Raw genomic sequence first — 25,880 nt, 5'->3', positions numbered from 1 at the left:
AAAAATGATTACCTATAGCGGAATACAAATGAACAGAGTGGAAGAGATGGAAATGCAGACAAAACTTCAGTGAATGCGTCATCTCCTATAGTTCAAATTCAGGGTCCAGTACATTTTTATGTAATTAGAAAATAAAATTATATCAAAAAAGATATCCCTAAATATTAAAACTTTAAAGTAACCTAACTATACATTAATCAATCATTCCTTAACCAAATAAAAATACTATTTCATTTGACTCTAAAAACACTGCTTTTTTTTTTTTTCCTTTTTTTAAGTAAGCTCCAGGTCCAAATGGGGCTTGAACTCGTGACTCTGAGTCATGCATGGCATGACTGACAGAGCCAGCCAGGCAACTTTAAAAGCAGTGCTTTTAATATTTATCCTTGTGAAATATATTCTAAGAACAAAAGAGAACCACAAGGACTCTTAATTGCATTCATTGGTCCTATTTACATCACTGTTGTTATTTTGAAGCTATTTTAAGTATGTTTAAGATAAATCAAATAGGTAATTACGCAAATGTTCATAGAAACCGATTTTCAGGCTAAGAAAAAAGCATTAAAATCCAAGAATTTAAGTAAAATCCCTTTTCTTTTAAAATGAAAAAAAGGAAGAATTTCCTGACTTATTGAATAGCCTATAAGAAATAACAACTGAGTGCACAAAGCACCACTAGCAAAAACCTGGGATCTCTCAATACCATTTCCCAGCAAAAAAGTGCCAGGGACCCTTAGAGGAATGGCTGATTCTAGATCTGAGGAAGAAAATGTAAAAGCCAAAATACAACGATGTTTGAATTTGATACCTCAATGGTGGTTACGTAAGAGAATGAATATCCTTATTCTTAGGCTATATGTGCTTAAGTATTACGGGATAAAAGGACATAATGTACAGAAACTACTTTTGAATGGTTAAAAAAAAGAGAAAAATGATGAAACAAATGTGGCAAAATGTTAAAAAAAAAGGTGAACTTTGGAAAATGTATTTAAGAGTTCTATTATTCTTACAACTTCTCTGTAAGTTTGACATTATTTTAAATCATGTCAAAATAATTTTATTTTTTTAAAATTTTAAAAAAGATTTTATTTATTTGAGAGAGTGAGAGAGACAGAGAGAGCACAAGCAGGGGGAGCATGAGAGGGAGAGGGAGAAGCAGACTCCCTGCTGAGCAGGGAGCCTGACGTGGGACTCCATCCCAGGACCAATTATGACCTAAGCCGAAGGCAGACGCTTAACTGACTGAGCCACCCAGGCACCCTTAAGATAATTTTAGTAAAATTTTTTAAAAGCAAGGAAATTTTCAATGAAACTTAATGGAGGTATCCACTGGACTAAGATGGGACTATTAATTGAAACACACATATTGAAACAAATACATAAAAAATCATGACTTCGATGAATCACAGACCTCTACCCCTGAAACAAATAATAATTATATGTTAATAAAAAAAATCATGACTTCATGATGCTTGATCACCTTTGGAGGTTTCTAGGGCATCAATTCATTACTCTACAGATTAAGAGAATGAATCAAACATCTTCCCCAGCTTTTCCTGTATAGACCTTATCTCAGGGTAACCAAATAAGTGATAAATGTTTTCCTTTATAGAATTCCAGCTAATGCAGAAAAAGAAAAATGGCAGTTAGAAAATCACTGCTTTGGGGCACCCGGGTGGCTCAGTTGGTTGAGCGTCTGACTCTTGGTTTCGGCTCAGGTCATGATCTCCGGGTCCTGGAATCCAGCCCTGCACTGGGCTCCACAATCAGTGTGGAGTCTGCTTGAGAATCTCTCTCTCTAAAGTAAATAAATAAAATCTTACAAAAAAAGAAAAAAGAAAGAAAGAAAATCACTGCTTTGCCACTCAATATAATAAATGGATCCAGCAGTGGTCATTAATAGCTAGTAAAACCATCAAATGAGAGTTTGATGGGGAATTTGATAATGGAGGGATCAGGTTGACAAGACCCAAATGCAAACCATGATTAATACTAGTTAGCATCATTAAAAGTGGGATAACCAGACATAATGTACCCCAGATGCAATGCAAAAGGAAGAATACACAGCATCCACTACACTTGCCAAAAAAAAAAAGAAAAGAAAAGAAAAAGAAAAAAAGACCTGAATTTAATCAAGACTCTATAGCCAACTATCAGAAAATTTGAAGGACAATAAGCTAAACAATACCACAAAAATCAAGTAGCCAAATCTAGAACGTGGGACAATCTACTAGACAAATGATCTCATTTGTTCATAAGTAAATGGCATGATAAAGGAGAGGGATGCAGTGACTGGTAGAGACTGAAAGGGACTCAGAGACGTAACAGTCAAGTGCAAGGTACAAACTTTATATAGATCCTGCCTCGACCAACAATAAAGACAAAAAGTTGGGACAATCAGGGAAATTTGAATATAGATTGTGTACTAAGTATTATAGAAGTATTTATTTTATTTTATTATTTTTTTAAGATTTTATTTATTTCTTTGACAGAGAGAGAGAGCATGAGCAGGGGGAGGGGCAGGCAGAGGGAGAGGGAGAAGCAGGCTCCCCGCTGAGCAGGGACTCTGATGCGGGGCTCGATCCCAGGACCTTGGGATCATGACCCGAGCTGAAGGCAGCCACTTAACCGACTGAGCCACGCAGGCGCCCCTAAATTTTTTTTTAAAGATTTTATTTATTTATTTGGCAGAGAGAGACACAGTGATGTGTCCCCCCCCCCATGTGGGGCTCGATCCCAGGACCCTGAGATCATGACCTGAGCCGAAGGCAGACGCCCAACAACTGAGCCACCCAGGTGCCACTAGAAGTATTAAATTTTTAAGTGAGATTATTATCAACGTGGTTTATAGAATGAAAAATTTAAGTGTCCTTATCATTTAGAGATATAGTCTCAATTATTTACCATATTATTTTGCTTGTCTGGGATTCTCTCTAAAAATATTGCAGGGGAAAAAAAGGGTGAATAGATGAAGGATTAGCAAAATTGCTAATAATTAATTTTTGAAGCTGGGTGATGGGTACATGGGTACATTATTAAAAAGGAAGGGGGAAAAAAAGCCTGGAAAACGTATCAAAACCTATTTGAGCTATTCTATCTAATCACAGAACTGAATTTTATGACTAGCCTTAAGAGTTTGGACTCTTCATCAGAATAGCTTTTTGCTTTCCATTCATTATGAGTCTATTGTACAATCCACTTACCACACTGTCTTCCAAATTAAAGTTGAAACTTTCACCCTCATTACTGCACTGGCCCCAGACAGAACCATCAACTAATTTAATGAAAGAACACAAGAGGCACAGCTAGAGCTCTGCCAGGGTAGCACTCTTTCTTCTATTCTCTCTCCCTGGGGGGGAAAATTAGGTGTATTTTTTATTCCTCAAGCAGATTGTAGAATATGGCTTGTTACCCTTCTGCACCTTGCATCACATCTTACACATACTAAGCTCTTAACAACTCTCTGCTGACAGATTTTACAATGACTTCTGGGTAACATGAGAGCTATCTGTGCATGTCTTAGAAATCACAAGCATAACTTCAAATGCATCCACTCAGTCAAAAAATCTTAATTTCAATATTTTAATAGGTACTCGTAAAATGGGTATTTGCATATTTTTTCCATCTATAATATACTTCGGCATGTATCTGTTAAGTTTCTACTTAAACTCTAGGAGTTGCCCTGTTAGGAATGCAGTTCCTAACTGGGATGGCTAGCTGTATTTTAACCAGGAAATCCATACTCAAGGCAGCTACAAACACTTGTTATCCATAATTTGATCAGCATCCAATGTTTTGCTCTTTAGTATATTAAACGTCAGGGACATTATTGGGCAATAGTGGCTCACAGACTAACATGAATCAAAAAGTTGGTCTTAGTGGTGAAATTAAGAGTTTCAAGATATACAGATTGTCTAAATATATTTCCAATCCTTGCATGGACAGGTTATCTGAATCCATGCAGGCCTATAGTTTACAACATCTTTAAAGATTGCACCTGGGGCTTAATCCCTGTTTACACTCTTTCCTTTAGGAGGACTGCTGGTTATCTGATACTGGGCTTAAACATAACAGAATACTCTGGAACGCTGCCTTGTCTGCCTCAAGTAAACCCCTCTTACAAGGCAAGTTAAATCATGGGACTGCACTGAACTTACCAATTAAACTCTTTTGCGCTGGCTTTGCTGAAGAATGTTTCTTTAATAACATGTGGCAGAATTTAGCCTAACACATGTTTCATTATAACCTGGTAATGAGGATGTAAAAGACTGGCTATCCCACACCCACCTCAACATTTGCGACCACTACCTATCTACCAAAAAGCATCTAAGAGTTGAAAATGATAAAGTTAGCTTGGGTCAGTTCACAACAATTGACACACACAAGGTCATGTTTCTCAAATTTATTTTACACATTTCACATTAAATGAAATTTAACCATAGTCATTACAGAGCATCACCACAATAGTACACACAAGGAACTCTTAAAATAAAATACAAAAGAATACAACCTTCAACAAGTTAAATGCCACTTTACCATGTAAACAAAAATAAAACCCTGATGCTAAAAAGATACATATTCAGAGGTAAAATACATTTACAAAACACTTAAACATTAACATAATCCACTAGATCACATTCTTTGCAAGAGAGTACAAATATTAGTACTCTACATCTACAAAATTTCAGAATCCTGTTAAAATCAAAACCATCTCTGGTTTATGATACAGCACAATTCATAAGGCAAAAATAGAGGCATTATCATCCAGTTCTTTAATTTCACTTGTATTTTAAGGCAAACTTGGAACTTTTTGCTTAGTATTTTAAAATAAACGGGACTTACACATGATAACTTGACAAAATTAACAATAAATTATCTCTAGTTAAATATGCATAATATAAAAGACATATGGATAACAATTTTTCTCTCTACAGAGATGTAAACTGGATTTTTATTGACTCCATATTCACACCAGTAAGAAAGCTTGTAAACCTATAGTGTTTAAAACTTACTGTATTTTGCACTCTTTTAAATGGGTATCAACACTGAATCAATATACTGTAAGTGAAAACCCAATATGTATCCAGCCACAGAATAAATGTATCTAATTAAATCATGTCTAATTAAAGTGCTGTTTTACAAAGGAAAAAAGAAAGGTTAAGAAGTAGAACTGGATGTTAACTTGACATGTGACATCTTATAATTTCTTAGCTTACAGACTACAGAGGTTATAGAGGTTATCACAAGTTTATTGAACTTTTAAGCAGTATATTTATTGTAGAATCTGATTTTCCTGAAAATGAGCACTTAGGTGACAATACCAGAAATCCAACACCAAAACTGAAAATAAACACAGCATTATATGTACATATATTTCCTTCAATGTTAGCCAGAGCCTTGATAATATAGTAATTAATTTTTTAAAATTTCTATACTTTTTTCTAATAGAAAATATATTATCCAATTCCAGGAAGTTTGGAGTCCTACAAATATTAAGTTTTCTGTAATTCTTTTTCATGTCAGTGAAACCTAACTGGACACTAAAAGACACAAATGTCTACATATAAATTAGGTTTCTAATCACTTCTGATGATATTGGCTATAAGGAATTAAATTCACACTTCACCAGAAGAGTTATTTTGGGTACAGGTCTCCCTCGCCATGCTTTACTCTTTGAAAAGACTTGTATCTTATTTGTAACATTTCTAGCCCTGACAGAATCTGGCACAGTATCAAGTACACATAGTAGACCCTCCATAATTTGTCAAGCTATCAAAATAATTTTTCAAAACCTAATGCCATTTTCCTATCATTAGATACCACTTACTATAGTTTAATATTCATTCATATTTGAAACAATATTAGCAATAACCTATGGAACTTACATAAACATCCTTTGGGCTACATTAAAGATCACTTAAGTTCTAGCACTATATTTAACAAACAGTAAATAGCTAAACATTCCTACCAGATTAAGTCTTCATAATTATGGGAGGCAAGTATCTTCCAAATGATAAGATTAATTTCTATTTCCACTGTCACCCTTTTTCCAAAATATTTCTGGACAATCTTAAATAGCTTTCTCCCCCTTGCCTGAGTATATAAAATTATTTCTAGTATCTTTAACTGTGGGAATTTATAATCAAACATTTTGATGCTTTTTAACATAAGAAACATGTGACTTTAAATACACAATTTGTCAGCAAAATATTCATGATGAAACTTCTCACAAATCTGTATGAGAAGGTCTATTGTAAAGTTATCAGTTGTCAGGTTACAATACCTCTGGTTGTTAGGAGTAGTACCGTAGGTTTAGTAAACCCAAAATTATTATTTTTAAAGTTTGGTGTTTCCTCTCTTCTTTTTACAAGCTTTTGTAATTTATTCTCTGGTATATGGTTCCTACTGTTGCCCAAGATGCTTCACATTTAGTCTTTAGCAGGATAAAGTTTAGATTTTTCCAAAACAATGATCAATACATGCCTTTGGTCTAACTTACCAAGTGATTATACATGTTTTATAACAATTTGATAGTGGGGATGATGATACATGAGTAAAATATTGTTAAAATGTATAGTATAGGTCTGTTTACAATTAAAATAGATTTTTATAGTTTTTCAAATTCCTTTATCTTTGGGGGATAGAAGATTAAAAATAGTTTATTAATAGAATGCATTTAACAATTTGATATAAACAAAAAAAACTGAGTTGAGGACTTAAAATTAAGCATGTAATGAAATCTATTTTAAATTGCTTTTCTTTAAATAAAGTCTAGGCCAATCACAATAGTGCACCTTGTTTCTATTCAGTAGGTTTATTCAAATCAATTAAAAAGTTATTGCTATATATCATTGTTATTCAAACAAGCAACATAGAAAATACTCAGCCTGTCAATTTTATTAGTAGCTCCTGTTGAGTTTTTAATTGGAAGAGACTAAAAATCACTTGCAAGGTTTTATAATCTGTGCAAATATTCATAAAGCATACTACTTACATGATTAAAGACAACTACAGAGTTTTGTACTATATATTTAAAACTATATTGGCAGTTTATGGAAGAACAAGAAAAACTGCAAACTGCCAGGCTATTAATAGTTTATAACACAGATGCTAATGAACAAACCTATGTTTTATTAATTACAAATGGCTTCTTAACAATAGTTTGGAACTATTGGCACTTAAGAATGCAGTATGAATTTTTTCTTAGGAAACAAATGTACACTGGTTTTGCAGAGACTATAAAGAGATAATAGACAGGTTAAAAAAAAATCAAGGAAAAGAAAAGAAAACAACTATAGTACCAAAAATACAAGTACCGACATCCTAATAAAATGCAAAGTAATATGTTCAAGACTAACAGATATTTTCTAAACATGCTAAAACAAAATGAGCTGACCACTTATTTTAAATAAGCTGTCACTGGCTATAGCAAACAGTCTTGCTTGTTTCTTTAGTCAAAGTAGAACCAAATTTAGAACCATTACTCAAGTAAACATCGAGTTCCAGTTTTCCTCAGTAACTTTAAAATATTCAATTACCTAAAAAGTGTACAAAGTAATGCATAACTGCCTAGTGCTTTATATTTAATGCATATATTTGTTTTTATAAAGGACATATATCTAGCACAAGAAGAAGATAAAAAATGCATCTTTTTTTAAATCACTACTCAGAAACCATGAAAAGCATAACATGGGCCATTACATGAGTTTTGGATGTTAACATTAGCATAATCGCTAACATTTTTAATAGCACAAATGAACCACACCAGTAAAAATGAAAAAATACTATTAAAACATGTCATGCATATCTCATACTGAACATCCAAAAGAACATTATTATAGCCTTTTTATAGATCCTACAGTTAGCACCATTTTTATATCTGAACACTGTGAAAAAGCAACCAAAGATCTTAAAAAACTAAAATTAATATAAGGATATGTGAAAAAAATCAGTATGTACTAAGGGTGGTACTAAACATTTGTCAAATATTTACATCAACACTGGGAAGCCTGCTGTACTATGAAAAAATAAAACTGAAACTGATATGCTTAACTTTCTATCCATGCTTAGCATAGCACAGGTGGATAACTAAATTCATCCAGCATTAACCTGCCCTATAAAAAAGGCATAAACAGTAAATATCTGACTTCTTAAAATAAGCCCCCAAAATCACGATAGTAAAAGCATTTGTTTGGCAAACTTACTACATCCCCAGCCCTAAAGCCATTTAGTAGGAAGAATATGACTCACTATGGTATATAATTTACAACCCTTAAGTACCCCCCTCAAAAAAGCAGCCCTTTGTTTAAAATATGAAGCATATGAATTTATACCCAACAGACAGTATCAGCACTCTGTCTAGTCATTCAATACACTCCCAACATCTAAGCATCTCTCATCCCAGTAAATCATGGTGCATATATTAAGGAAGAAGAAGAGCTGAAAAAAAATTTTTTTTAAAGCAGCAAGATTTTCTCTGCATGTACACTTATGAAAATAAAACTATCCCAGTATTAGGGGGAAAAAAGTGCACAATTAAATTGACAAGATCTTTCCTTTTTTTTTTTTTTGATTATTGATTCACTGTGTAATCAAGAGCAACCAAAGCTACTTGTCAAAGTACCCAACAGAACTTTGAGTCTTCATGCCATTTCAAGTTACAGAGAAAGTACTGTTAGCTTTTGGATTTCAGAAAGTGGGGCATCCGTTCATGTGGCCCAAGGTTCATCACCACACGACTCCCACCAGTCCACACTTGTCAAAGTGCTGTTAATCCGAAGTTGCAGCGACAGTATATCATGCCAGCTGAATCCAGCCACGTATCTGATATAGGGTCGTATTTCTGCACGGTATTCAGATAGGAAGACCCTGAGTGACCACCAACTACATAAAGGTAGTTATCAATTACTGCAGCACCAACCCCTAGGAAAAGTGGGTAAAAATAGGGAACAAATATGTTAACCATGATGACCTCCCACTAAAAATAAATTTGTATTTTAATGTTTTCTTAAAATACATTTCAATAATCTATTGTTAACTATACAAGCAACATTGCCATATGTACTTACTGGGGAAAAAAAATCCCTTAACATGAAAGCAAGAGTTTAAGTCTTCCTTAACCTCTCTTCCCTAATCCTACTCTCCCTCTACTCCACCACAGAAAAATACAAAGAATGTACTATACATCTTTCCATATGTTTTCTTTTGTTTGTATTTACATATTTTTCAACAAATCATTCATCTTTATCAGGTTTTTAAATATGCTGAAATATTTGAAACATATCTTGAACTACACAACCTATGCTTTAAAAATTCTACTGTATATAGTGTTATACACAGTTCTAAAGGGAACAAAACTACCCAATGTTTTTTCACATTCTTATTATTTTACGACTTTCCCTCTTACGCAAGAAATATCCCTAAAGCATTTCCATCAGCAACTTAAAACCTTCCCCTTAAAATAATGTGATTTGAGTTTGGGTTCAAAGGTAATTTCTTCTATTCCTCAAAGATGTTTTTGTTTTTCTCTGGGAACCCTGAAATCCAGCCTTTCCTAGATTTCTGAACACCCTGTGTACGTGAGAACATTTGAAGTTAACATATAGACTGCTGATGTACAATAAAAAAAACAGAACAATCCAAAGATTCTGTGTGTGTGTGTTTAACATATAAAAAGATGACATTTGTTATACGGACAGAAGAGCTTCTGTAAGATACATTCTATTCCCACCATTTCTAAAATGTGTTGTCCCAACTTTAAGAAATGATAATATGCATATTGGCATATTAAAAATCACAATATAGGGCGCCTGGGTGGCTCAGATGGTTAAGCGTCTGCCTTCGGCTCAGGTCATGATCCCAGGCTCCTGGGATCGAGTCCCGCATGGGGCTCCTGGCTCAGTGGGGAGCCTGCTTCTCCCTCTCCCTCTGCCTCTTCCCCTGCTCATGCTCTCTCTCTCTGTCTCAAATGAATAAATAAAATCTTTAAAAAAAATCACAGTATAGAAATCTATGTAGTTTTGTCAAATCAGTAGTCTCTCAAGTTCAGCACAATAAAGTTTTGTTTGTTTGTTTGTTTTTTACTGGACAAGTAATACTCTTACTATTATATTCCAAGGAACTACTATTCTAAGAATATCACAATAAGACATATCATCCTCTATGTTTAGATATTAGTTAGTTATTATTACCTGTTCTGGGTTCTTTCATTGGTCTACACACAGTCCACTGATTTTGATGAGGGTCATATCTTTCAATGCTTGACAAATGTGAGACACCATTATGTCCACCCACCACAAAAATAAAGCCTAGCATGACACCCACACCAAAGTGAATCCTTTTATCTGCCATAGATGCAACCATCTCCCAGGAGTCCTTACTTGGATCATAACGCTCCACACTGCAAATATTCACAAAAGAAAGAATTAATTTGCATATTCCTTGTACCACTCTTCCTACCAAAGCAAAATTAAAACCTACCATAGTTTTAGAAGTTCCAACAGACAGATATAAAACAAGAGTAGTTTGTCCTAGATGTTTACATTTTGCTGATAAAATTGCAAGGATAAAAGCTTACCTTGTGAACTGGGAGCAAGAATACCCGTTTGCTATTCCCTTATGTCATACAAGCAGCAGGGTATATAAAGGGCATAGCGCTTCTGGACTCAGGAAATCTCGGTTCAAGTATTAATGCTGTATACTTAGAGCTGAATGAACCCTATCCCTAACGGGTATGTGTAATCCTGGATAAGCCCTTTCCTCCACCTGAAAAAATGGGGATAACCTAACCTCAAAGGATTTATGTGAGAATAAAGCCAAATGAGTATGCATGTTCTGAAAGCGCTTTGAAAATCACAAATTAAATATAAGTGTTTTCTAAGGACACTAAGGATCTTCTATACAGCTAAGGAAAAGGGAAGATGAAAAAAAGGAAAGGAGAGGAATTTTTTGCCTTATAGAAGTCGTGGTGGTTTACTGCAAAGCAAACACTGCAGATTACATAACATAAACTGGCCAATCATAATAATCTCAGAGTAATTTAGGAGAATTCAGGGGCTTAAATCAAGTCTGCATTCCAGAGAACATTTGGCATTTCCAAGCTGCATTATGGATATCCAAAGCAAATCAGAATTTAAAAAGCTTTCCTAGAAAATCCCGGAAGGACTTTAAATCTCTTATTTTGACACAAGTGAGCACAAAGGCAGGCTTGTTGAGCTTGTTCTGGTCCTAACCTAACTTCTTAAAAAAGCCTGAAGCATTTGAGAGTTAGTAGCATAATTCTCGAGTTCAGAACAGAGACTAGACTGTAGACTAGACTAGAACGTAGACTAAACTATAAATATTTCTGAAAGGACATTGGGATAAAAGCCATTAGAGCTCAATTACTGGACAAGAAGAGTTGATAAACTATAGCAAGAACTTAAACTTAAAGAGCATTAGCTCCCAAAAGAAATACTCAACCATTTATCTTATAAATTTCTGCCAGCACATTTCAAAGAATAAAAATGCATGTCTATGCCCCAAATACTTTTCCTTCAATTACAGGAGCAATAAAAAGGAGGAATATTTTAGCTTACAAAGAAATAAAAATTTATAGATAAATGCTGTTGTGCTCTTGCTTTCTCGGTTAACAAACCACAATATACTCTTCCATTAAATGCTCACAATCCAACAAAACACACACCACTCTAGTTACTATCAGAGAAAATCTTTGGAACAGCAATTCTCAACAACAATTCAGAATTATGATTAATTTTCCATATAAGCAAGTCACTTTATGCTTTTATTTTTCTCATATATTTTTCTCCTTTATTCAGAGAATACTACAAAATACAGAAATCTCAAATTCAGACTCCAGCAGAACTCAGGTACACAATGATACATGCATGATTATAGAATAAGAATCCAAAAAGGAATATTTAAATAAGGCTTTACGTTTATAATGCATAATATATAAGCATATAGGAATTACATTTTTCACTTTTTATTCTGCTAAGCAATGTGGTAACAGATCATTTATACACACACACACACACCCATATTTATATACATTCACCACCCAAAATCTAAAGTTGTCTAACTTCATTTTATACTCAGATCTCTGAATTTTAAAATCTAGTCCAATTATATTAAATGAATGAATTTAAAATTTTGTAAGAGGGATTCATTTTTAGGTTTGTATTAAATCCTCATGTAAAACAATTACACTCATAGAGCAGATTAAATTTCCCAAATGCCTAACAATATTACTTTAAAAATTAAAAAGGGAAGTTCATTCACACATACGAGTTGTGTATGAATCATTAATGAGACTTTAAAAACCCACAAGTATATACAACTTCATTAAGTTAAATACCTGTTCATGTGGGCAGGACCATACCCACCAATGGCATATATCATTCCATCCAACACGGCTGCAGCAAAACAGCTTCTTGTTGTAGTCATTGGTGCCACAGGTTGCCATTTTCTTATTTTAGGAATATACTTCTCTACAGATTGTAAATAAGATTGTCCATCATAACCACCTAAAGCATAAAGTTCTCCTGCAAGTACTACTACTCCAAGGGTACTGCGGCTCTCATTCATTCTCTCAAGAGAAGTCCAGGTATTTGTATCAGGATTCCAGCATTCTACTGAATTTTCATGTTTTCTGATAGTGATGCCAGGACGCACGTTCGTTTCAATACCACCTATAACATACACTTTTTGGTCTAAAACACATATTCCAAATTCATAGCGAGGAATGTTTAGGGGTGCCAAACCAATCCAAGAGTCATTCTGAGGAAAGTACATCTCCACACTAAAGAATAAGCAGAAAAAATTAAATTTTAAATATCAAAACGGCCCCAAAACAAATAAAAATGTTTAATCTCTTCAGTGATCAGGGATATGCCAATTAAAACCACAACAAACCATAACACACTTTCCAGACTGGCAAAAATTTAAAGTCAGATAAAAACAACTGTTGGCGAGAATGTGAGCAAGAAATGCATACTCTGTAGGTGAGAGCGTAAACTGGTACAAACTACGCTGGAAAACAATTTTGCATTATCTGGTAAAACTGAAGGTACACAAATGTTCTGACTCAGCAATTTTGTTCATGTGTATCTATAGTATTGAATGCCTGTTATAGTCAGTTTTGCATCAGGACATACATACAGAAATGTTTACAGCAGCTCAGCACAATCACCCATCAAAAGAAGAATGGGTAAGTACGATGTGGTATATCCACCCTAGACTGAGCAATTCTACGTACCCAAAAGAAATGCACACATGTGTATGTTTGATGTTCACAGCAGCATTATTTGTAACAGTCAAAAACTGGAAACAGTTCAAATGTTCATCAACCATAAAACAGATAAATAAATTGTGGCATATCAGAGAATACAGCAATGAAAATAAATTACAGCTACATGTAACAGGAATTAATCTTTTTTAAAAGATTTTATTTATTTGACAGAGAGAGACACAGCGAGAGCGGGAACACAAGCAGGGGGAGTGAGAGAGGGAGAAGCAGGCTTCCCGCAGAGCAGGGAGCCTGATGTGGGGCCCGATCCCAGGACCCCAGGATCATGACCTGAGCCGAAGGCAGACGCTCAACAACTGAGCCACCGAGGCGCCCCAATCTTTTTTTTTTCTTTTAACAGAAGTGAATCTTATACATATAATGCCAAGGGAAAGAAGCCCAAATCAAAAGAATACATTCTGTATGGTATCATTTATACCAAGTTCAAAAACATTTCTAATCTCCGGATTAGAAATGAGGATAGTGGGTTACCTCTGGGGAGGGCAGGGAGGGAACTCCAGAGTGGTTTCTGGGTGTTGGTCACATACTATTTCTTGAACTGGTTTGTAACATGCACTTTGTGATAATTCACTGACCTGTACACTTGGGATTTGTGCATTCTTCTGTATGTGTGTAACACTTTAATTAATTCTTATTAATATGTTCATTGTAAAAAGAAAATATTGTTATACCCATATACTGTAATACCATACACCAATGAAACTAAGTGAACTATTGCTTCATGCAATTTCAGAGATGAATTTCATAAACTTATTGTTCAGTAAGAAAACACATCACTGAAGAATATATGTAGAATTACTCTACTTACATAAAAATGTATAAAACCTAATGCTATATTGAGGCACATGAATATGTGGCAAAATTACAATGAAAAGCAAAGAAATAATATGCAGAAAATTCAAAATAGTGGTTACTTCTAGAGGAGGAAAGGAGATGCATCAAGGAGGGACACAAGGGAATTAAAGGTATTGTTAATAGTCTATTTCTTAAACTGGTACTTAGATTTTTTTCTTTATACCTTGCATGCAAATTACATATGGTCTCTTGCAAGTATACATATTTCATTTCAATGTCTCCAAACTCTGTGCAATAGCATAAAAATACATATTCTCGATCCAGTATGATTAAAGAACATTCATTCATTCAACAGTTATTGAGTGCCTATATAGTTTTGTTATATTGCTTGTTTTAAAAATGTGAATTTGTTCCAGTGAAAATGATACACCAGGGAATTATTTGACCTTAATGAGAGCATTTTCAGTGATGTGGTGGGGACAAATCTGGGAGCTTAAACCAGAACATGTCTGCATGTTGATGGCAATGATGTAGTACAGTGGGGGAAGGTGATGTAAAAGAGATACGGGATAAATGCAAGAGCAGAGCCCTTGTGCAGAGAAGAGGGAATGGAAGCTAGTAAGTAGAGAAATGGAGGGATTGATCTTAGATAGAAATAACTTGGTGGATTTGGAGATCAGATGAGTCAGTATTCTTCTGATTGCTTCTATCTTCTTAGTAGAGTAAGAGAAAAAGTCATCATCAGGTGAGAGTTGGAATGGTGAGGGTTGGGGGGGTTTGGATGTTTTTATGGAGAGAAGAGGTACAAAACAGTCCTCCAAGGAAGTGGAAGAATAAATCACTTAGGGAAAGTAAAGGGGTTGCTGACATTGCTAAGTGTCTTAAGTGAGACCACTTAAGATAGGTATGTGTGCTTCTCTAGCCACATATTGCTGCTCAGGTGCAGCCATGGCATAAGTGGAGAACTGAGTCTAACTCTAGATAGAGTATGATGGAAGAAGGGCAAGGGAGCCATGAGCGTATTCAAAGGAATGACAACAGTGATGTTCCTGGAATCTAAGCTGAGGACATGTAGTGATCAGTGAGCAGTAAGTTTTCTGATTATAGGACCAAAGGATTAAAAGTCTTGAAGGGAACAAAGAATGACTGCAGTACAGTACTGAAATAAATAAGCTAGTAAGAAAGGAGGTGGTAGTCAGAGAACGGAATGCATGAAACCAAGATTTTGGAAGTTTGAAGTCACTGGTAATGACGAAGTTGAAATATAATCATGAGAACAGTGCCTAAGGTAAAGGCAGAAAAGACTGTTAGAAGTGAGATCAAGGAGAGAGACAAAGTTGTTGTATAACTGTGGATCATACTATGGGGATGTTGAAATCAGCAAGAATGACTGTTTGTATAGAATGATGAGAAAGTAAGCCAGCTATAAAAATCTTCAATAAATGAAGTTACTGAAGAGATAGCAGATGTTGGCACCAAGAAGGTGTATCAAATGATACAGCCTGATGGCAAATGCTTGGAATGAGTTGAGATTTTGGAGAGAGGGGAGATGAAAAATTTGGGAAGTGGATATTAGGAACAAAGAGAACACTTACCCAACCTTTAGGACCTGTGATACATGAGGTATGGGGAAACAAAACAAAACAAAACAAAACAGGTTTGAGAGGGCTTTGGCAAAAACAGTATCCTTAAGCATCAGTCATATTTCATTAGAACAAGAAGTTGAAAATAAAGGGGATTTTTCTTATGATTGAATATGAATTCTACTGGATATGACAGACAGATTTGAGGAATCAAAAAGAAAAGGGCTGGGGCGCCTGGGTGGCTTAGTTGGTTAGGAGACTGCCTTCAGCTCAGGTCATGATCCTGGAGTCCCAGGATTGAGTCCTGCATCGGGCTCCCTGCTCAGCAGAGAGTCTGCTTCTCCCTCTGACCCTCCCCCCTCTCGTGTGTACTCTCTCTCTCTCCCATTCTCTCTCTCAAATAAATAAATAAAATCTTTTAAAAAAATAAAATAAAAAAAGAAAAGGGCTGGGTGATTAAATTAGATGATATATAGGAACATACAATAATGGTGTAATAAAAAACAATATATTTGGGTTATAGCCCAGGTTTCTAAGACAGAGCTCCTAAACTTCTTGAAATTTTCTGAGTGATAGGAATGTCTTTTGTTATTTATAATGAGCCCTTTTCAATCACACCCGAGTTTATGCTACTGAGGTGACTACAAGTAGCCACCTAGATAGCTTCAGCATGGGGGCAGGGGGAGAAGCCAAAGGTACCCACCATGTGATTTAACAGTCTGGAGGTTGAGCTCAATCAGCAATGGCCAATGATTTAATCAATCTTACCCTCATAATGAAATCTCCATAAAACTCCCTAAACAATAGGGTTTGGAGAGCTTCTAGGCTGGTGACCACTGAGATGCTAGGGGTGGGTGGCATGCCGAGAGAGGGCATGGAAGCTCTGTCCCCCTCCTCCCCATACCCTGCTCGATGTATCTCTTCCATTTGTTGCTCAGTTGTATTCTTTGTAATAAACTGGTAAGTAAAGCACTTTCCTGAGTTCTAGGAGTCATTCTGGCAAACTTGTGTGTGTGTGTGGGGGGGGTATTGTGGGAACTCCTGAACTTTCAGTCATCCAGACAGAAATGCGGGTAGCGTGGGCACCCCACTTGTCGCTAGCATCTTAAGTGGGGACAGTCTTCTGGGACTAAGCCCTTAAGCAGTGGGGTCTGAGCTAACTCCGGATAGTGTCAGAATTATTGGACATGCATTTAGTGTTGGAGAACTGGAGAACTGACTGGTATGAGAAAAAAACCTCTCAATAAGAGTTCAGCTATGATGATGGATTTTCAGAAGTGATTTAGGTAAATCGAGATACAAGATATAAAGGTTTTAGTCCTTATGGTTTTTGAGGGCAAATGGATAATTAGTTGTAATGAGAGCTTCTTTCTTGGAATCTGACTTGTAACTTAGAGCACTGAGGTGAGTGGTGTCATGAGTGGTGTGGCTCAAAGTCCATTTAACCTATTTGCACAATTATTCAAAATCACTTCTAATGTACTGCCATCCTTATGACTCCCTATGTGTAAGCAGAAACAATACTCAGAGCTTCCTGAGATTTCTTAAGCCACCTACCCAATCCCCACTTCCCTCTTTTGCAGACCTCCTTCCTTTTCTAGTTAAAGAGAAAAACTGAGGCTATTGGACAGTACCTATCTTAAACTCCTTCTCCCACCTCTCCTCACTCCAGCAAACCTATCCTCATATCCTGGTTATGGGACATAGAGTCCCTCTTCCTCATATTTAAAACCTTCTACCTTTGAGGCACCTGGGTGGCTCAGTCGGTTAAGCATCTGCCTTCAGCTCAGGTCACGATCCCAGGGTCCTGGGATCGAGTCCTGCATTGGGCTCCTTGCTCAATGGAGAGCCTACTTCTCCCTCTGCTTGCTGCTCCCCCTGCCTGTGCGCTCTGACAAATAACTAACTAAAATCTTTAAAAATAAAAACAAAAACCTTCTACCTTTGCTTTTGATACCAACCCCTTTCAATTTCCTCTAAAATCTTGCTTTATCAATGACCATTCCTCTATCCTGTGTCTTTACCTTATCCCTCTTTACTGGCATCTGATAATAAACATACTCATGTCTCTCTCTCTTCAAGAACAAAATAAACAAAAACTTCCTCTGACCTATCATTTTGCCTTGCCTCTCTCCTCATCTCAGCCAAGATTCTTAAAAGTCTTCATAGTTTATTTCCTTATTTTTTATACACATCTCAATCTGCTATAATATATCCACACCCTTCCTACAATTCTGCTGAAATTACTCCACCAAAAGTCATTAATGATCTCCACATAGCCGAGTTCAAGAGCCACTTTTCTATCTTTATCTGTCTGGAACATTCCTTAGCATTTTAAACTGTTAATCACACTTCTTCCTTCTTGACACATTTAAATTCCTTGGCTTTCATGACATTATTCTCTCTTGATTCTCCTACCTCCAAGATTGTTCTTGTGGCCTTATTAAATAGGGCAGGTTCTGCATGGAGCACTGGGTGTTATATGCAAACAATGAATCATGGAAGCCTACATCAAAAACTAATGATGTAATGTATGGTGATTAACTAACATAAAATTGTTCTTGTGGCCTTCATCTAGAATATTAATGTTCTCCAGAGTCATTTATGAACCAATCTTTTTTTCCTTTCTATATGTTCTCAGTGGGTAGAAAGAAGGGACATTTAAACTAGTCAAGAAGTCCAGAAGACTTCATGGTTTTAATTTATACCTCCAAATGATATTACATGCCAAAACCTTCAAAATACCCAGCTTTGATCTCTTCGTTGAGCTTTGCAATCATTTCTGGCTAGTGGGACATCCTTCACTTGGATATTTAATAGGCACTTCAAACTCAGTATGTCCAAAACTGAACACATTACTTTCCCCTTAAAAATGGCTCCTCTTCCTATATTCTCTCTTGTGGTATATCAGATTCATCCAATATCTAACCAAGAAATCTAACTCATCTTTGATTCTTCCCTCTCACCATCCCCCCATATCCATTCACTAAATCCTGTCAATTTTCTCTCTTTAAACATTTCTTAAATTAATGCCCCCTTCTCTATCTTTGCTACTTTCACTTTGGACCTCATAATCTCTTGCCTGTACTTTTATAATAGTCTCTTTCCTAATGACTCGGATACTAATTCTGGCCCCTCAATCTTTCTCCGTAAGGCAGCCAAGGATGATCTAATATATGAATCTGATCATTTCACTACCCTCCTTAAAATTGTTTCTTGACCCACATAAGAAAAATCCTCTTCATCATGGCACAGGATACTTTCTTTGACTTGGCCCATACTGACAACTGCCTACCCCTTACTGTTTAGATCTTTGAACTTTATTTTTATTTTTAATTTGCATTTGTTTTTTTTTCCCCTAAGATTTTATTTTAAGTAATCTCTACACCCAACGTGGGGCTCGAATTTACAACCCTGAGATCAAGAGTCGCATGCTCCACCAACTGAGCCAGCCAGGGGCCCTTGATCTTTGAATTTTATGCTCTGGAATATCAAACAGTTTTTAATCTTCTGCACATCCTATACTCTATCATTCCACTGTGTCTTTGTGTACTCCCGGTGACTTTTTGCTTGGGTCTTGCTTAGCAACTTCAACACTCAGCTTGGATGTTAACTTCTCCACAATATCTTCCTTAAATCCCCCAAATGGGATAAATGCCTTTCCTTAATACTTCCATGGTATTATCTTTATCACTGCATTAACACTACATATTATAATTAACTACTTAAATATCTGTCTCCTTAAGTAAATTATAAACTTGTTAAAGATCCATTATCCAGCATAGTGTGTCTGATGCACAGACACATTTTATTAAATAAAATAATTTTTTTAGATTGATTCACATTTTTCCAAATAGTTATAAATAATACTGCAATAAATGGCTTTGTGCAAATGACATTGAATTTTTTTTTTTTTTTCTGGGGTGCCTGGGTGGTTCAGTCGGTTAAGCATCTGACTCTTGATCCCAGCTCAGGTCTTGATATCAGGGTCTTAAGTTCAAGCCCTGCGTTGGGCTCCACGCTAGGCGTGGAGCCTACATAAAAAAAAAATTTTATTTTTTTATAACAGATGTAATATGAAAGATTACTGGCTCTAAACATATGAACAGTTCTTATAGCTTTTAATAATTTATGTATGTTATTTTTAATACTTGAGAGACCAAGAGGCAACTGGTCAAGAATTTTTACCATGTAAATTCACATTTGGAATTTTTTGTCATGATATTTTACTAGTATAGTTTACTTTATGCCAATAATTAGTGCCTTTAAAAATAAGAGTAAATAATCAATTTTTGTAGTCACCATAACTAATATTCTACCTATAGACCAGTTTCAATGATACTAGGTTAGACTATGCAATTAATTTATTTCTTTTTAATTTTTTTTTAAAGATTTTATTTATTTATTTGACAGAGAGAGACACATCGAGAGAGGGAACACAAGCAGGGGGAGTGGGAGAGGGAGAAGCAGGCTTCCCGCCGAGCAGGGAGCCCAATACGGGACTCGATCCCAGGACCCTGCGATCATGATCTGAGCCGAAGCGAAGGCAGACACTTAACGACTGAGCCACCCAGGTGCCCCCCAATTAGTTTAATTTAGACAATTAAAATGCAACTGAGACTTTCTAAAAGATACAGATATATCAGTTGACACTGCTAAAACATCAATAGTTTCCTACCATTGGAGGGGGGAAAAAGCAATTTACTAAATTTTTGAAAATGGCCAGAAAGAAATCACAGTATTAAACTTATCAAACATGAAAGTTTTCAGGAAGCATTCCCATTTAAGGGTAAAGCAAAGGTAACATCCAGCTACATTTTCTTTTTAATTTTTTTTTCAAGATTTTTTATTTGACAGAGAGAGACACAGTGAGAGAAGGAACACAAGCAGGGGGAGTGGGAGAGGGATAAGCAGGCTTCCCGCCGAGCAGGGAAACTGATGCGGGGTTCCATCCCAGGACCCCGAGGATCATGACCTGAGCCGAAGGCAGACGCTTTATGACTGAGCCACCCAGGCGCCCCTGTATTTTCAATGTATAAAAGTTACTTGTGTAATGCTCCAAATCAGGGACTGGCAAACTATGCCTAAGGGCCAAATCCAGCCCACCAGGGACTTTTGCAAATAAAGTTTTGTTGGAACACAGTCATCTCATTTGTTTATATATTGTCTATCGCTGCTCTCACACTACAGTGGCAGAGCTGAGTAGTCATAAGAGATCATATGGCCACAAAGTCTAAAATATTTACTATCTGGCTCTATACAGAAAAAGTCTGACAACTCCTACTGTAGATTATTAGAAAAGCAAGCACTCTTTACTACTGTCATTAAAAAATATTTATACTGAAGAAAATAAATATGTATGTCCATGATTTGTACTCAGCATCCTACTTTTTCTTATTTCTTTGGTGATTCTTCTACTTGATGGTATTCATTCAAAACCACTCTTATCCCCAGTCTGCCCTCATCAAAGATTCCTAGCTCTCCTCTTTAGCATCTTCTGTTATAGTTAGCAATAATAAATCCCTACTGACCTGGTCAAATGATAATGTAAACAGTTTCATAAATTAAAAGAAAAAAAAGATATAAAATGGTAGAAAAGTAACCAAAATTCATAAAGTTTGGGCATGGGGAAGCTGGGGGGAGGTTGTTAATAACTGAGTGTTGAAAGGAATGGATGACAATGTGATTAAAACAACCAGATAAGTGTTTTAGGAAGAATAAAAGAAACAAACCAAAAAAACCAAATAAAGAAAGTGAATAGTAAAATTAAATTATTTAAAAAATAGAGGAAATTAGCACACTTAAAAAGTATAAAATCTTTTAGCATCTATCCTTTAAGAAAGCCTTCTATTTACCTATCCAAACAGGCAAATAGTCCAGATTTTCCTCCTACGGCACAAAGTACTTTGGGAGCACAGCGAGGTCGTGTCATCAGGACAGTCTGATGAGACAGTCTATGTTCAGGCATAAAGTGGTACTTTAGGGCTTCATTCAAAAGATGTTTACAAGTGCGATCATCACGAATAAGATGATTTGCTTCATATAGTCTAGTGAGAAACTTAACACTCAGCAATGGTAATCTCACACTATTAAGTAGCTGTGCTAAGTATTTCTGACGTTCTTGTACATCATACTTGATCCAAGACTCAAGGGCATAAAAAACAGTCTCTTCGGTAGCTACATTCAAACAGTCATTGGAAACAATTTCATCTAAATCAGCATGTGTAAGCTCAAAAAACTCTTCAGTCTGGCAAACAGCTTCAAAATTCTGGCATATGTATTTAGTAGCTGCCAAATAAAGGTCATGACAACCGTATGTCTCTGCAAAACGAGAAATTCCAATACAATTACCAGGATCAAGCTGGCTTTCAAGAAATGCACAACATTCCTTCAGGACAAGTTTTATCTGGAGTAGGTTTGCTGCTGGAAGGAGAGATTCAACTGTGTCCTGTGAAATAAAAACAGTTCCTGTATAGGCATACTCCACAATGGCCTGGAGAGCAGTTTCATCAATGCACTGAAACTCAACCTCACTGTTCTCTTTTTCAGAAAGGTTTCCAGTGAACATAGCTTTGAAATATGGGCTGATGCTGGCAAGTACCACTTTGTGAGCATGGATCTTAACATCACCGACTCGAAGAATGATGTCACAGAGTTCGTGATGTTGACGAAGAAGATTCAAGCCCTGCAGAAGTTGTTCCGAATGTAAGTGGGTTAAGTTAGCAAGCATGTAGGTTGGGGACGTGTGGTCCATCTGCACAAAAACAAAAAGCATGAACCGTTATTTCAAAATAATCTTGCCTGTATGATTCCCTTTTCAAATACTACAAAATAAATGAAATTTGTTGTTTATTGGCCTGTTTGTTGGTTTTTAAATACTTTATACTAAATACCAGACCAAGGCTTTTAGCAATCATATAATTAATCACATAATTCAATTCCTATTATAGGTACTAGGAAACAAAGGCCCAAAGGTTATGTGATATGCCCCAAACCACAAAGGTCTCTTGACAATGGACTTTTGGACTGGAACTCTGCCAACTCTTCTGTTTCCTTTCATTAAATTCAAGCCTGAGTTACCACTGAAACAAAATGCAAATGTGGGGGAAAAAAACCGCCTAAAGGAAAATGAGTTTTGAAACAATGTTAATAATTTTTTGGCTATTTTCTCAATAATAATATCAATGCCTGCCAATCTAATCAAAAGATGCTTTACTTGGAAAGTAATTTCATGTTAACTCACACACTTAACCCAAAGACTTAGTAATTACTTTAATAAAGGGTGCCGAATTTATTTTTTAAAGATTTTATTTATTTATTTGACAGAGAGAGACACATCGAGAGAGGGAACACAAGCAGGGGGAGTGGGAGAGGGAGAAGCAGGTTTCCTGCGGAGCAGGGAGCCCGATGCGAGCCTCAATCCTAGGACCCTGTGATCATGACCTGAGCCGAAGGCAGACACTTAACGACTGAGTCACCCAGGTGCCCCAAGGGTGCCGAATTTAACAAAAGTATTACTATCAACTAATTCAATAACAAAAAATTAATGTGAACACAATCTGATGCTCTATAATGAAGGCAATTAGGCTCACTTACTCATCTAGACCTTACCTACTCAACTCTTCAACACACCTTTGATCATATTCAATCAATCTTTCTGCCACTTTGTACTTCTGGAAGATGAAAAAGAATAAAAAATAGGAGAAAAGAAAAGGGATGAGAGAAAAAAGAAGAAAAAGAAGCAACAGTTCCTACTGTGGTAGGCTGAATAATGGCTCCCCAATAAAGACATCCACATCCTAACCCCTGGAACCTTTCAGTGTTACTGTATGGCAAAAAAGACACTACAGTTATAATTAAGGATTTTGAGATGGAGACATTATCTACTGGATTATCCAGGTGGGCCCTAAATGCAACCACATGTACCTTATAAGAAGACAGTAGGAGATTTGACACGGAAAAAAGAAAAGAAGGTAATGTGACCACAGAGGCAGAGATTAGAATGATGCAGCCACCAACCAAGTTAATACTGGCAGCCACCAGAGGCTGGAAGAGGCAAGGAACAGATTCTTCCCTGAACCTCCAGAAGGAGGATAGCCCTGCCAACACCTTAATTTCAGCCCAGTGATAACTAATTTCAGACCGTGAAAGAATAAATTTCTGTTGCGATTTGTTACAGCAACCATAAGAAATTAATACATCGATACTTCAGAATGGATCTTAGCAGCTGCTGAGAAATATGAATTGTTTCCTTCCTACCTCAAACATAAGTTATTGGGGTAATAAAAAAGTAGATTTGATTCCAATTTTTAAAGTATTACCAAATAAATCAAAACATTCCAAACACTATTAAGTAATATCAATACTGGTAGGACTGAGAGAGTGTAGTACTTTATTCCTGTGCATTTTTAAGTGGAAATATCCATATATTGAAACTTTTATCTTTATCGAGAACTTCATCATTTCACACCTGTTTCAAATGAATTTTAAATCTATTAACAAATCATGTTATCATGGCCACCTAGCAGCTGATATCACCAACCTCCACTTCTGATCTCTCCAAATAATTCCACACACATCTAACAGAATAATTCTCAATCATGGTATGTACAAGTCTCAAGAAATTTCTGAAAAAAAAAAAAAATTCTGGGTCTTCCAGTAGGTTCTTTATTCCAGAACAGACAACTGTCAAGAAGACAGCAACCATAGGCATAAGTTTAAATCTGGATCTGTACTTTTACTTACTATAGTATTGATGTTTTAATCTGCTTAACTCCCTTTAGTCTCAGTTTAACGGGAAAAATATCTTGACTAAAAAGTGAAAAATGAACAACAGGAATGGAAACTAGACATAGAAAATAAATGATAAGATTAAGAAAGCAGTCCCAGCTGCTTTACCTCTAGTTAACTTCTCTCATCTTTATTTTTCTTATCTGTAAAATGAGATCATTATACCTGAGCTATATACCTCACAAGGCTTTGAGAGTCCAAATTAGATACTGCACATGAAAAAACAATAAACTGTTAAGAGTTTTAAGTATAGGGTATTACGGTGAGGCAACAGAGGTGTAACAGTATCAGGAAAGCACAGGGACCTTGGAAATATAAGATAATGAGTTTTAGTCCTAACTGGGTCACATACTGTTGTTATATGGAATTGGTACATTTCTTAATCTAAGTATTTTTTTTATTCATAAAGTAAGAATACCTCCCTCTCAGAAGGTTACATGAAAATGGTTTTTTAAAATGTAAAGTTCCACACTACTTGATGTGCTATAAATACAGCACTTAAGTGCCATTTTATTAAGTTGCCTCTTCCCATATCTTCACTTTGACTAATTCCCATCTTTCCACAATGACCTTTTACTCCAATATAGCTCATGTAATTATTATAGCTCTATACAAGTATTTTCTTACCAAATGCCAGATGTTTTTCTTAACCTTTCTCCTCTAATCTTCTTCTCATCCAATTCAAATTCTCAAAAAAGGCTGGGTCAAAATTAACTCCATCTATAAATCTGTAAACATTTAAGTACCCAACTCCTTTACATGCAATTAATTATATGTGCTGTTTTGTATAACATAAACAACTCTCTCATTGTCTGAGACTCTCAACTCTCTCAACTCTCATTTGTCTGATTTAACAAGAATATTATTCAGACTGAAAAGTGCAGAATAAACAGGAAAGGTGAATGAATACAGAAAATAAGAGAAGGGACTGAAAACGGAGCTATAGCTAATGAAACAAGAAAAGGAAATAAAAGGTAAACTGATTGGAAAGGAAGAAATAGAACTGTCTTTGTTGGCAGGTGACATGACTGTCTATGTAGAAAATCTGAAACAATCAATAGAAACCCTTCTGGAACTAATAAGCAATTATATAGTAAGGGAGAAAATACACAGCTAATATACAAAAGTCACTTTTCTATGTATCAGCAATAAACAAGTAAAATTTGAAATTAAGAACATATTACCGTTGACATTAACACCTACAAAAAATGAAACACTTAGATACAAATCTAACAAAATGTACACAAGTTAGATGAGAAAAACTATAAAATTCTAATGAAAAGAAACCAAAGAACTAAATAAATGGATATTCCATGTTCATGGGTAGGAAGATTCAATATTATCAAGATGTCAGTTCTTCAGCTTTGTTCTTCTTTTTCAATATTGACTTGGCTATTCTGCACCTT

At 35.8% G+C, this 25,880-nt stretch overlaps 1 protein-coding gene across 1 annotated transcript; it reads right to left on the bottom strand.

Annotated features, from left to right (window-relative positions):
- Positions 1 to 8,758: 8,758 nt before the first annotated feature.
- Positions 8,759 to 22,438, bottom strand: KLHL28 (kelch like family member 28). Its single transcript, XM_021701474.1, has 4 exons — positions 21,540 to 22,438; positions 12,356 to 12,799; positions 10,191 to 10,399; positions 8,759 to 8,922 (listed from the first exon to the last, which is right to left on the bottom strand). The coding sequence occupies exons 1-4, from the start codon at positions 22,436 to 22,438 to the stop codon at positions 8,759 to 8,761; spliced, it is 1,716 nt and encodes a 571-aa protein (XP_021557149.1).
- Positions 22,439 to 25,880: the final 3,442 nt, after the last annotated feature.

This window comes from Neomonachus schauinslandi, chromosome 9 (genome assembly GCF_002201575.2).
Source record: "Neomonachus schauinslandi chromosome 9, ASM220157v2, whole genome shotgun sequence".
Lineage (NCBI taxonomy): Eukaryota > Metazoa > Chordata > Mammalia > Carnivora > Phocidae > Neomonachus > Neomonachus schauinslandi.
The sequence above is the reverse complement of the archived record's forward strand: the minus strand, read 5'-3'. Positions and strand labels throughout refer to the sequence as shown.

Bases quoted from the DNA above. Each gene is read 5' to 3' on its own strand.
- KLHL28 (XM_021701474.1), bottom strand. From the start codon at position 22,438: ATGGACCACACGTCCCCAACCTACATGCTTGCTAACTTAACCCACTTA. The intron at 10,400-12,355 runs GTATTTAACTTA...GAATATTTGCAG, and splicing joins GGTCCTGCCCACATGAACAG to TGTGGAGCGTTATGATCCAA. The intron at 8,923-10,190 runs GTAATAATAACT...CACTTTTCCTAG, and splicing joins AATGAAAGAACCCAGAACAG to GGGTTGGTGCTGCAGTAATT.